Here is a 14,010-nt window from a genome sequence, read left to right as displayed (position 1 = left end):
TTAGGTAGAAAACATGAATGAAGTCATGTGTGATAGAAAATCTTTTTAAAAAGATACTCATCCACTTGGCTTTTGCCATGATGAGATCTTATTTCTTGTCCTTTAATCATTTTAATTTGGGCCCTTTGGCTCAGGCCCATGGCGCTGGCAGGATGGGCAAGTGTCATGGTCTTCACACTACCAAGAAGCTCTGTAGCCACCGATGGGACCAGAAGTGGCACAATAAACGGTATAAGGAAGCCCACTGGGCACAGCCCTGAAGGCCAACCCTTTTGGAGGCGCTTCTCATGACAAGGGACTTGTGCTTGAAAAAGCAGGGGTTGAAGCCAAACAGCCAAATGCTGCCATTAGGAAGTATATCAGGGTTCAGCTAATCAAGAATGAAAAAAACAAAAACAAAAAAACATAGCTGTTCTCCCCCATGGTGGTTGTTTGAACTTCATCAAGGAAAATGATGAAGTTCTGGTTGCTGGATATGGTGGCAAAGGTCATCCTGTTGGTGACATTCCTGGAGTCCACTTTAAGGTGGTCAAAATAGCCAGTGTCTCTCTTATGGCCTTACACAAAGGCAAGAAGGACAGACCAAGATCATAAGTTGTGATGGTGAAAGCAGGCTAGTGATAAGGTTTCACATGCCAAAAAAATTTTTAATTTGGGAGTTGGAGCAAACCATCTAGCATGCTTTCAACAGTGGGTCAACCGTGGACAACTTCGCCAACTTCGCGAGTGCAGAGTCGCATCCATGGCAACACTTTCGAGTGTGTTTTTCATCCCTACTCTGATGGAGAGGTTGAGTTTTTATTCTTCCAGGAACTTAGAGTTAAAATGAAAGAAATATCCAAAACGCGCTAGTTCCTTTCTGACTATCTCAAATCAAAGGACACAGAATCAGAGACGTCACCTTTAGTTTTTACTCATTTGATCTTGATCCAAAGGGATACAGTTGGGTATAATTTATCTTTTATGCCCATGTTCATGATTTAAAAGGCAATATTTTCATTTTGCCTCTTCAAATTGCTTCTCCTTAACATAGAAATACATCAAAATTAAATAAAACGCAGTAATTTTTAATCCCTGCTACCTGTGTCTATTCAGAAAAATCTTCATCTACAAATATGACAGGTCAGATCACTGCCGGTGTTGCTCATTATATATGGCAAACGTTTAGGGAGGGTCCAGACACTGAGCTCGGTAAGACAAGTGCCAACCAGACCAATTTAGTCACGAGAAAGAATGTACAGCGTGAAGTTATACAGAAAAACCCTGGTACCTCGCACAACTGCTGAATTTACAGTCAAGGAAGGACCGACAGTTTCAATACCTTGAGTTCATTACCTATTACTCTTTGGCAAGGCAATTCAACGAATGGATACGGATAACCTGAAAATCAGTACTAACATGCACCATTTTACTTCCTTTACATATTCCCAGAGGGAAGGGATGTGATATTTACTAAGTGCCTACTATGTGTAAGGATGTGCTGACTCTTAAATAGCAGCAAAACAATAAATGCTTGCTATCTGGATTTTAAAAATACAGGTCAAGTACATACTGTCTCTTTTACCATCTTTTTTTTTTTTAACCAGAATATCAAAATTAAAATGATAAAATCTATAGCAAAGTGTTTAAATTTTAATTTCTGTTGTTTCCCATTTTCCTAGTGTACTAACAGAGTTGTCTACGGGGGCTGAAAAAAACATAAACAAACCATTAATGATAGCGTTATTATTAAGATGTTCTAAAGTTGCTTGACTTATCTGGAAATCTATAATCTACAACAACAACTGCTCTTCATTTATATCAATTAATGTCTTTTTAAAACATGAATTGAGGAGTTCCCGTCGTGGAGCAGTGGTTAACGAATCCGACTAGGAACCATGAGGTTGCGGGTTCGGTCCCTGCCCTTGCTCAGTGGGTTAAAGATCCGGCGTTGCCGTGAGTGGTGGTGTAGGTCGCAGACACGGCTCGGATCCCCTGTTGCTGTGGCTCTGGTGTAGGCTGGCAGCTACAGCTCCGATTTGATCCCTAGCCTGGGAATCTCCATATGCTGTGGGAGTGGCCCAAGAAATGGCAAGAAAAAGAGAAAAAAATAAAAATAAAAAATAAAACATGAATTGAGACTATTACAGATTCATGAGGATTTTAACAATTTTAGAACCAATGGGTAGGTTCTCTCCAGTGATTCCTTTGTCCTTCATCAAGAATTAAAAAGAGGAGTTCCCGTCACGGCGCAGTGGTTAACGAATCCGACTAGGAACCATAAGGTTGAGGGTTCGATCCCTGTCCTTGCTCAGTGGGTTAAGGATATGGTGTTGCCGTGAGCTCTAGTGTAGGTTGCAGATGTGGCTTGGATCCCGCGTTGCAGTGGCTCTGGTACAGGCCAGAGGCTACAGCTCTGATCAGACCCTTAGCCTGGGAACGTCCATATGCTGCGGGTGCGGCCCTAGAAAAGGCAAAAAGACAAAAAAAAAAAAAAAAAAAAAAAGAATTAAAAAAGAAAATATGCAACAGGAAAAAAATACACCAGAATGTTAATATTGATTACTTCTGAGTTACCAGATCAGGAGTCATTTTTATCTTCTCTTTAATCTTTTTTGTATTTTCAAAATTTTCTACAATAAACAAGTATTATTTGAATGAAAAAAGGTTATCTTTAGACAATAATGAAGACTAGCACCAGGTTAAGTGGGGAGAACACAAAACAAAAGGCAACTCTGGGTATTCTCGTCCCTAGAATGTAGTTGTTTATGCCTCTAAATGAGTTTTCTAGGCATGGGGGAGTGAACGAAAAGGTAATAGACAGAGCCAGGCAATGAATAATATCCCCACCACCACCACCTAATGAGAAAGGACCAAGTCTAAGGCACTTCAGCTCTGCTCATCTTTCAGGCATCCTTATCCATCACTTGAGGAAATAGCATCTAGATCTCTAAAAGAATCCCAGACATGCTGTGGATGGAAAATTTGGAAAGAATGAATCTCTCCTTCTCTTGTCAGAGCCTAAATCTTCTCTACATCGAAGTTCTAAAAGTGGATCCGAGAAATTTTCATACCAGTTTTAAAGTAACAAAAGACTAAATGTAAAAGTGGAACTGGTTCCTTTTTAGAAACAGGAGAACAGAAATAGACTGTGAGGGTGTGCTTGTGATTCCTATAGAATTTTAATACCACGGGCATATTAGGCAAATGCATGAAAAGTGTTTTAACGCACCCACTCTTACTGAACATTACACATTCACCCAAATCAGCCTACATCTCTTCAGGAATTGAGGACTAAGGAACTTCATATGCTTTCCAAGTCATAGCTTCCCATATGGACAATACTGAAATTCAGAGAGTTTAAAGGAGCTTTCGGCCAAAACTAAGCAGATCAAAGGACATGATTTCTATATGTATTTTTCCTACCTGCAGGAAAAAAAGCACCATAGCTATTTATAAAATACTGTTAGCAGTACCTTGAAAAAGAAGAACTGGATGTACTGGGCCACTGGTGTACAACATTTGCCCTAGGAATTTTTTGGTTTCTCAGGTACGTTACTCTAGATGCTATAGCAAACCTACTGTAACCGATGACCTTTCTAGATCTTTGAAAATCATGTGAAGGGTTGGGAATGGGAAGAAAACGAGAAAGTGTCTACCATATTTGTGATGACATAGGCTACATTACAATATGATGTAACAGCACGGGCCTGAGATTGGGCGCTTGGGTCCTGGTCCCAGCCCTGCCTCTGGTTCCCTGGGTACCCATAGTAGGTCACCTGACTCCGGGACTGAAAGTTCCCATCTGCAAAATGAGAGTGGTTCTTGATGGCCACTGAGACTCTTAATTCTAGAGTTGTAAGTTCTCTCCTTTTGATGGCTGATAAATGAAAGTCCAGATATTTCTTTCTTTTTTTTTTTTTTTTGAAGTACTAAAGTTTGGTGAAGATTTCCAATTTCTCCCCAATCAAAAGAAGCATGGAAGACTACAACTTCTATCTGGAAAGACTCAGTATTGAAGAATGACCAGAGTCCCATATCAATGGAAAGAGTTTATCTATACAAATCTGGCATAGCTTAGACAAACTCTAAAATGATTAACATTTGTGATTATAGAAAAAGAAGGAGGTTTAAATGAAAGAAAGGAAACTAGGAGAAAAGAAATCAGTATATTTACTTCTTCCCAATTTCAGTTCTAGACTAAGGGGTAATTCAAACGCTTTTTTTCAATGTCGTATATAAGAACCTTTAATTTTGCAGTGGCATGAATTATATATTTTAATGGGAATCACAGATATTCTTATGCGTCTCATCAAATCTGCAAAACTGTTATATTGGTGTCATTGGAAGAATAGCAATGAATTCAGTATGCAAGGAACTGAAACCAAAATCACACAAACCCTTGGGTCCTTCGTCCTTGGGAGGGTGAAGGTTCCTAACTGGATCCCGGATACTGCAGTCTGTCCCTGCCCAGGTGAAATCACAGATGCAGGTGGCTTCATTACTACACACCTGTGAAGAACAAAGAACAGAGATGGGGTATTTTCATTACACTTGGTAGAATAATGGTGATAAATTTAAAAGAGACCTGGGACAGGGCAGAGGTTATAAAAACCATCTGGATTTTTTTTTTTTTTTTTTTTTTTTTTTTTTGTCTTTTTAGGGCTGTGCCCTCAGCACATGGAGGTTCCCAGGCTAGCAGTCGAATCGAAGCTGTAGATGCTGGCCTACGCCACAGCCACAGCAACGCAGGATCTGAGCCGCGTCTGTGACCTATACCACAGCTCACAGCAACACTGGATCTGAGCCGTGTCTGTGACCTATACCACAGCTCACAGCAACACTGGATCCTTAACCCACTGAGTGAGGCCAGGGATCGAACCCAAGTCCTCATGATGCCAATTGGGCTCATTAACTGCTGAGCCACGACAGGAACTCCACCAGCTGGAATTTTTAAGTCTCCCATGGTTCTGAATACTAGACGAGGGGAAACGATGTAAGAATCCAATAGTCAAATGATGTTTTTTCAGTTACTTATAGAAAAAACAAGATTAAAAGGAAGACATTTTAAAATTAAATGTTAATTATTCATGTTGAAATTATTTAAGTACCCAAATGTCTGACAACGTAGTCTTTTCAGATGCAGTTGTTTCTAGAAACATACTTTGAAACGTATATGCCTGATTCAAGAAAATAACAGATGCCAGGTTTAAGAGGTATTGTCAGGAGTTCCCATCATGGCTCAGTGGTTAATGAACCCGACCAGTATCCATGAGGATTCGGGTTCGATCCCTGGCCTTGCTCAGTGGGTTAAGGATCCGGCGTTGCTGTGAGCTGTGGTGTAGGTCACAGATGCAGCTCGGATCTGGCATTGCTGTGGCTCTGGTGTAGGCCGGCAGCTGTAGCTCTGACTGGACCCCTAGCCTGGAAACCTCCATATTCTGTGGGTATGGCAGTAAAAAGACAAAAGACAAGAAAAAATTTTAAAAAATAGAAATAAAGAAGTGCTGTTGGAGAGTAAATACCAGGGAACATAAATCACCAATGCATTGCTTTATCTCAGCATGTCCAACACAAAAGTCACTTGGTGGTACTTTCCCAGCCATTTCAGCACCCCTCCAACCTTCCCTGCCTGCCCGTGGGATCACCCCTGTCAGGCAGCCAGGCCGAAGACCCTCCTAGAATGATCTTTGTCCCTCTCTCTTCCTCTGGGGACCATTCTGGAATGGATGCGTAATTTAGATGAAATAAATAACCATCCTCAAACTAGAGTAGTTTAAATCTTCATCCATCCATGAAATACATTCAGAAACAGATTATTTAGACATGATAAAATCGCATTTAAGCCTATTGGTATAAGAAGCTTTTTAATCTGAATTGACATAATATTATGATTACAATTAACAAGGCTGAATTTGACCCTTCTTTAATAAGATGAAAAAGTGGGAGGGGTAGTGGAGAATCATGGACCTTTTCATGCCTTAAGTTTTATAACGACTTTTCAGAGTTGACTACCTGAGTGGTCTTCCCGGGGCTTTTACTTTAACAGAGCAATTATTAAACACTTCCTGTGTGCTAGGTACCGACGCTCAGTGCTTTGTGTATTGCATCTCATTTAATCTTCCCCCTAGCACCCTGATGGCTGAGAGGTTAAGTGACTTGTCCAAAGTCACTGGGAGAGCAACAGGCAGAGTCAGGATTGAAACCCAGGATTCTTTCTAGACACAAAGTCAATACTCTTGATAACTAGGCTGCACTGCCTCCCTGTGAGTCTATGATCTCAGTGAAACCTGAAAATATAAATTGTCCTGGCATAAGTGTCTTAGGTCTTTCTACTTTGTTCTACAACATATCACCTGTTTAGCCATCTATATTTTAGATTATTTTTACCTTAATTCTAGCATCTTCCTTCTATATTATTCTGAGTTTCTTCATGTCTCTTTTTTTTCCATTTCTGAAGTCTGTATAAATTTTGAAATATCTTTCTTTTACTAAACCCAATTTAAATCATTATCAAAAAGTGCTTCTATCTCATACTAAGTGAAGTAAGTCAGAAAGAGGAAGACAAATACCGTAGATATCACTTATATCTGGAATCTAATATACGGCACAAATGAACCTATCTACAAAGAAGAAACAAACTCATGGATGTGGAGAACAGACTTGTGGTTGCCAAGGGGAAGGGGGAGGGAGTGGGATGGACTGGGAGTTTGGGGTTAGTAGATGCAAACTATTGCATTTGGAGTGAATAAGCAATGAGATCTGCTGTATAGCACAGGGAACTGTATCTAGTCACTTGTGATGGAACACGATGGAGGATAATGTGAGAAAAAGAATATATATATATGTATATATATGACTGGGTCACTTTGCTGAAATTGACAGAATATTGTAAATCAACTATAATAAAAATTTTTTTAATTAAAAAAATAAAACATGCTTTTAGATGTTGAACCTAGATTTGCCAAGAAGCAAACATTTTGTTCACAGAATTACAGATGCATGCAGGTGTGAGTAGAGAGGGCATCGTCTCTGTGACTAGCCATGGTCCAAGCAGAACTGTACAGCTTTAAACATGTGAATTGTATCAGTGATCCAGTCCCCAGTCTAGTGTGCTCTTGCACAAATAAATATCAGGATGCCTGATGAGGAGCCAAGAGGGAATTACTGAGAGGGTGTAAATTACTGTGAATGGTAGAAAACAGTCACACGGAATCTATAATTTCTTTAGGAACCATATCAATTTTCTTCCAACTCCTTGGATGCCAGGCTATCTCTAGAGAATGTGGTGAATACACACAGCTAGTGATAAAAGAAACAGCAAAAAATAAAACCTTATCAATCCATATAGGTATTATTCTTTGCAGATAAGGTTACTAAGGAAATAATCATAGTCAGTGCATAGATATTGACAACAATCACAGAAGCAGAACGGCTGAATTGGGAGTCTAACCACTGTGAACTTGGAAGAGCCAGACAATGAAGATTTGAGCTGGACATTGATGCCTACTTACCCCATGGCCCGAACAGACTTTACCCTTGGAATCAAGTGGGCAGCTGCTCATATTTAGGGCTTGAATCTGTAGGCACTTCCGATCTAAACACATCATAGATGGGCCACATGGTGTTCCATCTTCTACGTAGCCCACATCTGTATCATCATCTAAAACCACGTGAGCACCACTAAAAGGAGAAGGACAGTCACACAACAATTAGCACCACATTTAGAAATTTACAGCCAACACAAATAAGGTTTGCTCTTTAGGAAGTTAAGGACAACCGGAGTTCCCATCGTGGCAAAGTGGAAACGAATCCGACTAAGAACCATGGGGTTGTGGGTTCGATCCCTGGTCTTGCTCAGTGGGTTGAGGATCTGGCATTGCTGTGGCTGTGGCATAGGCCGGTGGCTACAGCTCCGACTAGACCCCTAGCCTGGGAATCTCCAAATGCCATGGGTGTGGCCCTAAAAAGACAACAACAACAAAAAAAAAAAAAAAAAAGGAAGATAAGGGCAACCTGAATTTGAATAATAACAAATTTATAATTACTAATTAAGTACCTTGCTGGCTATTTTTTAAAATATACTAGTTTAGAATATAACGATATAATTTAACAAGGTTGTTATAGCTAAAGATGTGTGAAAAATGTACACATTCAAAGGAAGCTTCTGTGCATCAAAGTAACTAGATTTAAAGACTATAAGTTTGTTCCAGGAAGGATTTTATTGTGTAAGACCATGTTAGGATTGATTTAGAGCTGTTTAAAAGACAGAAATCAGCAACCATTTGACCAAGACGGCAACATCCAAATTCGTTACCCAATCAAAATGTACTAAATTGTGTTCAAAATTAAGTTTGGATGTTTCAAAATCTTACATTTACTCATATAAGATGAAGGTTTGCTCTTTGAGGAATACTAAGGATAAACATTGTGGACCCAAAGGCAATTCTGTAGCAGGAATCCCCAAAGTGTTTTGGGCAACAACGGTTATCATTTGAATAAGAGCATAGCATCTTAGAATTACACTACTTTAACGAGAACAATATTTACTTAAAATATAATATGATTCCTGGTATTAAAAAATAAGCCTCATATCTTCTGTGCCTTGTAGATATGAGGCTTATTTTTTAATACCAGGAGTCATATTTTAAGTAAATATTGTTCTTGTTAAAGATAACTAGATATCAAATGTTTGACTATAGCTATAAATATTTCAGTATATATTTTCTATGTGTCATTGGGTATTAATTAAGCCACCTTCTAAACCAGACACCTGCTACACAGAATACAGCTCAAATACTTTATTTCTTGTCACCAAAAAAAACCCCATGGCATTCAAATAGTGACATATTTCAATGCTCAAAACTTTATTCATGGGTCAAAATGAGTACCATTAAATTCTACTATTAAGATTATCATTACAAGGAATGCCTCACCACTAATAACTGCCATAATTTTTAAACAAATATAATTTGCAAATCAATATATAACTTTGTTTCTTAAATGACTCTCAACATGCAAGGTGATGATCAAATCTAAGTTACTATTTCTCTTATGAAAAACAGAACTATTTCCTTTGATTTTCTACATGTGGAATTCTCATGATTCACTAGTTTTTCCAGCATTTAATGTGTTACCTGCAGTCAATCACCCGGCCTTGGTGGTAGAAGGAAGTTGGGATGATCTCACCCTGAAGTTGACCAATACGTGGAGCTCGAGTGAGATTGGTACAGAGTAAAAATCCGCAGAACACGTCACTGAACATATTTAAAAAAAAAAAAATGAACAAGACAGGAGGAATCAAACTGAAAAATATTGAAACTATTCAATTCACGTATATTTTAAAATGGGAAATGCTCTCTTTCCTTGTAAATAAAAACATTTGTTCAGACATGGTTGGTTGGTGAGAATCCCCTCCCTCTTTGCTAACAGAATCACAGTTTGTTTGTGGCAGCAAAGTGCCCACCCCAAGAGATGGTGCATGACTGGTGTCCACACCCATCATGGCACCCCATTCCCTGCACCCATTTTCCTACCCATACTCCTGGAGCCAAGCGTGGCCCCTGAGTGTTGAGATGTGAGGAAAAGCAAGCTAGAGAGTTGCTGGGGAGAATTTTGTGCTCTGGATGAAAGGTTAGAGCCTGACAAGAAGACATTTTGTTCCCACTCTTGCCTCCTGCCTCTGAATGGGAAGCTGTTGCATTCACCTTGCAATTGCGAATTCACAAACGTAAAGATACAAATTGACTATGCCAAGCATTACAGGGAAGAGGGGGCAGGAATCACCTGGATCCTTGGTGATGTTGTTAAACGACTCACCCACCATGAGGGTACCTACCTCCAGTGCATTAGAGTAAAAAAAATGAACTCCTTAAAAAAACATGCAAAGAACTGAAGTGGAACAACACAAAAAAGGAAATTCGTGTCCAATAAGTGCATGAAAGTGTACTAAATTTAATCTGTAACCAGGAAAATGTAAATGAACGCCACAATAATAGGGCAGTACACACTCAGCAGAATGGACAAAAATAAAATGTTTGATAAAACCAAGTGTGGATGATAATGCAGTGCAACAAAATTCTCATATACAAATGATAGATGGTAGGATTTAACCACTACAACCATTTTAGAAAACAGCGTCATGTCATTTGGTGGCACTGAAAATATACTTCCCCTATGACTTAGCAATTTTTCTTCCAGATAGGCTCTTAGAAAAATGTGTACGAATATGTGCTAAACATGTACCAGAATGTTCCCAGCAGCCGGGTTTCTAACAGCCAGAACATGGAAACAATCTATATGCCAAATATAGAATGGAGAAGTGAAACATGGTCTATACATATGAAAGAAAATGAAACGAATGTAAACAGTTAGCTATACACACTGGGGAAAATTTTTAAAATGAACTTAAGAAGCAAAATGCAAACTCACACATGAAATACGATTCTTTCTATACAGCATATTCAAAACTTTAGGCAAAATGGAAGAATACATTTTTGGGATATGGCCATGTTGTATTTCTTGATCCAGGTAGGGGTTACATGAGATATCACTTCATATTTATTTGGCAAAATGTCTATTTGTGTATTAATCACTTTTCTGTTTCTGAATTTCCCAATTTTAAAATTTTATTTATTTATTTATTTTTGGTCTTTTTGTCTTTTAGAGCCACACCTGTTGCATACGGAGGTTCCCAGGCTAGGGGTCCAATCAGAGCTATAGCTGCTGACCTACACCACAGCCACAGCAACGCCAGATCCTTAACCCACTGAGCGAGGCCAGGGATCGAACCCGTGTCCTATGGATGCTAGTCAGGTTTGCTAACCACTGAGCCACGAAGGGAACTCCCAATTTTTTTAATTAAAAAAACATATGCATTAATTTTCCTTAACTTATTGGTGGTTAGATATTCTATTACTAGATATTCAAATCTATCTTTTACAGTGATTTAATCCAATGCCCCCCAACTTTATGAAGTCACAGAGAAATGAGCAATTTTGTCTATGACATTGACTTAATGAATGAAGCTAATAAAATCCAGAGGCTTCAAACCCCATGAATTTTGACTATTTTAGGCTCCACTTCCTCTCTGGCGCCTCAAGAAGTGAACACCTCAGAACATCTACACCTTACTCAGGAGACACCGGAGGGAAGCTCTGTTATGTTATTTTAGTTTTATTTTAAAGAAGTCAATGATTTATTGCTTCCTAAGGCTTCATCCACCATCAAATACTACACAGAATGGCAAAGTTTCACAAAGTACAACATTAGAGACCACTAACTAGAGAAATAAAACTTCCCTTAAATCCTGGCTCTGCTTCAAAATTGGAGAAGAATTCTCACAGAGAATGGAGGAGCTTTGGCTTCTCACTTAATGGTCCCATAGATCCAAGCCATTGAATTAACCTTAATAAACTGGTAAATTACAGTTTAGTGTTTTTCAACAAATCAAGGGAAAATATTAGCAATGTACCCTGAAAGTGTCTTATTTCCTGAGTAAAGATGCCTCTGATACACACTAACCAGATACCTTTTAGGAGAGGGGGGGAAAAAACCCCTCTAATATAGACAATAGATGTTAAATCAAATGATGTTATGCTAAGTGAAGTCAGTCATACAGTGAGAAACCAACATCAAATGCTTTCACTGAGATGTGGAATCTGAAAAAAGGATGGAATGAACTTCTTTGCAGAACAGATACTGACTCACAGACTTTGAAAAACTTATGGTCTCCAGAGGAGAGAGTTTGGGGAGTGGGGGGATGCGCTAGGGTTGTGGGATGGAAATCCTATAAAATTGGATTGTGATGATCATTGTACAACAATAAATGTAATAAATTCATTGAGTAATAAAATTTTTTAAATAAAATAAAATAAAAATAAAAATAAATCAAAAGATGTTACATTCAAGAAATAACCAAATATTTATATTATTTCACTTTTTTTTTTTTTTTTTTTTGGCTTTTCTAGGGCTGCTCCCTCGGCATATGGAGATTCCCAGGCTAGGGGTCTAATCAGAACTGTAGCTGCTGGCCTACGCCAGAGCCACAGCAACATGGGATCCGAGCCACATCTGCGACCTACACCACAGTTCATGGCAATGCCGGATCCTCAACCCACTGAGCAAGGGCAGGGATTGAACCCGCAACCTCATGGTTCCTAGTCGGATTCGTTAACCACTGCACCATGACAGGAACTCCTATATTATTTCACTTTAAATGGTCCCCCAAATATATACAGTCTATATCTTTCATTTGTAGAACTCTGTGTATACTAGTATATTCATAGGCTTTTCTGCTAGCAAAAGTAGAAAATTAAGAGTCACTATTAATTTAAGATACCTTGGCAAAACAAGTTTTAAGCGAAATATACCGTGTGAGCATTTCTCTGAATTTTACAGAAATGGTGTGGGTCTGGGCCATAGAAGAGACTTGTGGTTGCTTGATGGGAGGGGGAGGGAGTGGGAGGGATCGGGAGCTTGGGTTTATCAGACACACCCTAGAATAGATTTACAAGGAGATCCTGCTGAATAGCATTGAGAACTATGTCTAGATACTCATGTTGCAACAGAAGAAAGGGTGGGGGAAAAAACTGTAATTGCAATGTATACATCTAAGGATAACCTGACCCCCTTGCTGTACAGTGGGAAAAAAAAAAAAAAACAGTTTCATTCATAGCCATTCGCCTCTAGATATGCTAATGAATTTCTAAAATTCATAATATAAAATTTTAAGTAGTCATTTATTTAAAAATCAGTAACATTTATTTTGTGCTCATTTTGCATTTGGACCAGGGTTTCCAAGTTCATTCATTCTGCCCCCAGAGCTGATCACTCACTGTTTGCTGCACTGGATCCATCGATCTCCGTCTTTTCCACAGTTGCCTTTCTCTGTGCCTTCTGTATTCAGCTTTTCATAGCAGAATTTGTCAGACCCTGAAGCCTCTTTTGGAGATGAGCAAGAAGAGAAATTAATTTTACTTCTTTTTGTTATCGATAACCAGGAGTGTGCCAGTAAATATTTTAACAATAGGTTCTCCCCCCGAAAAAAATTCTTGATTTGTAGCACTTGCCAGTTTCCATGGTGTAAATATCCATGGTGTAATACCTGGCCAATTTCAATCTAAGAATGTGATGTCGACTGGTTTCTAAAATTCCTAAAACTTTAACCAGTGGCTCTTGTAAGCTAATATACGGCAGCTCCAACACACAATTCTTTTTAATTTGGGAGACAAAATCATGGGTTTAAGGGTGCAAGGTAGGGTTAACCATTGGCAGGAATTACTGAAGTGATACACAGAAAACTAATAAACAGTATTTTTTTTCTTTGCTTTTTTTAGGGATCCATCCATGACATATGGAGGTTCCTAGGCTAGGGGTTGAATCAGAGCTATAGCTGCAGGCCTACACCACAGCCACAGCAACGTGGGATCCAAGCCACGTCTGTGACCTATACCACAGCTGAAGGCAATGCCAGATACTTAACCCACTGAGTGAGGCCAGGGATCGAACCCACATCCTCACTGATACTAGTTGGATTCGTTTCTGCTGCACCTCAACCGCAACTCCATTCTTAATCCTGCTTTCTATTAATATCAGGAGGCAGCATAAAGTCTTAGCTCATTGAGATTTGTTTTCTTTTCCATTATGGTTTATTACATGACACTGAATATAGTTCCCTGTGCTATACAGTAAGACCTCATTGTTTATCCATTCTATACATAAAAGTTTGCATCTGCTAAGCCCCAACTCCCAGTCTATCCCTCCCCACGCCCCCCTCCACTGCCCCCTTGGCAACCACAAGTCTGTTTGTCCCTGTCTGTGTCAGCTCATTGAGATTTTATGTTGGCACTTGGATTTTGATTTTAAACTTTTTAAAAAGGCAAATATGACTCTATTATCTTTCCCTGGTCAAAGACAACTGAAGTAAATCTCCCAGTTAAACAATATTTGCCAAACACTGAAACTACTTGGACATGGATCCGAGTCTCCTTTTTCGTGCTTTCACCCATGGGTTGACCCAGGCTCAGCCAG

General features: G+C 39.1%; 1 protein-coding gene and 1 pseudogene across 4 annotated transcripts in view; one reads left to right on the top strand and one right to left on the bottom strand.

Moving 5' to 3' along the window:
* Positions 1-14,010, bottom strand: part of ADAM23 (ADAM metallopeptidase domain 23) — a 190,905-nt gene that overhangs the window by 21,399 nt on the left and 155,496 nt on the right. For all 4 annotated transcript variants that reach the window (XM_021076147.1, XM_021076146.1, XM_021076148.1 and 1 more), the window contains exons 21-24: positions 12,816-12,921; positions 9,117-9,236; positions 7,494-7,662; positions 4,380-4,491 (exon numbers count right to left, since the gene is read on the bottom strand). In XM_021076147.1, coding sequence (XP_020931806.1) covers positions 4,380-4,491; positions 7,494-7,662; positions 9,117-9,236; positions 12,816-12,921 — 507 coding nt within the window. The remainder of the gene's footprint in view (positions 1-4,379; positions 4,492-7,493; positions 7,663-9,116; positions 9,237-12,815; positions 12,922-14,010) is intronic.
* LOC106506337 lies at positions 153-1,919 on the top strand (annotated as a pseudogene).

Source organism: Sus scrofa, chromosome 15, assembly GCF_000003025.6.
Source record: "Sus scrofa isolate TJ Tabasco breed Duroc chromosome 15, Sscrofa11.1, whole genome shotgun sequence".
Taxonomy (NCBI): domain Eukaryota; kingdom Metazoa; phylum Chordata; class Mammalia; order Artiodactyla; family Suidae; genus Sus; species Sus scrofa.
The sequence above is the reverse complement of the archived record's forward strand: the minus strand, read 5'-3'. Positions and strand labels throughout refer to the sequence as shown.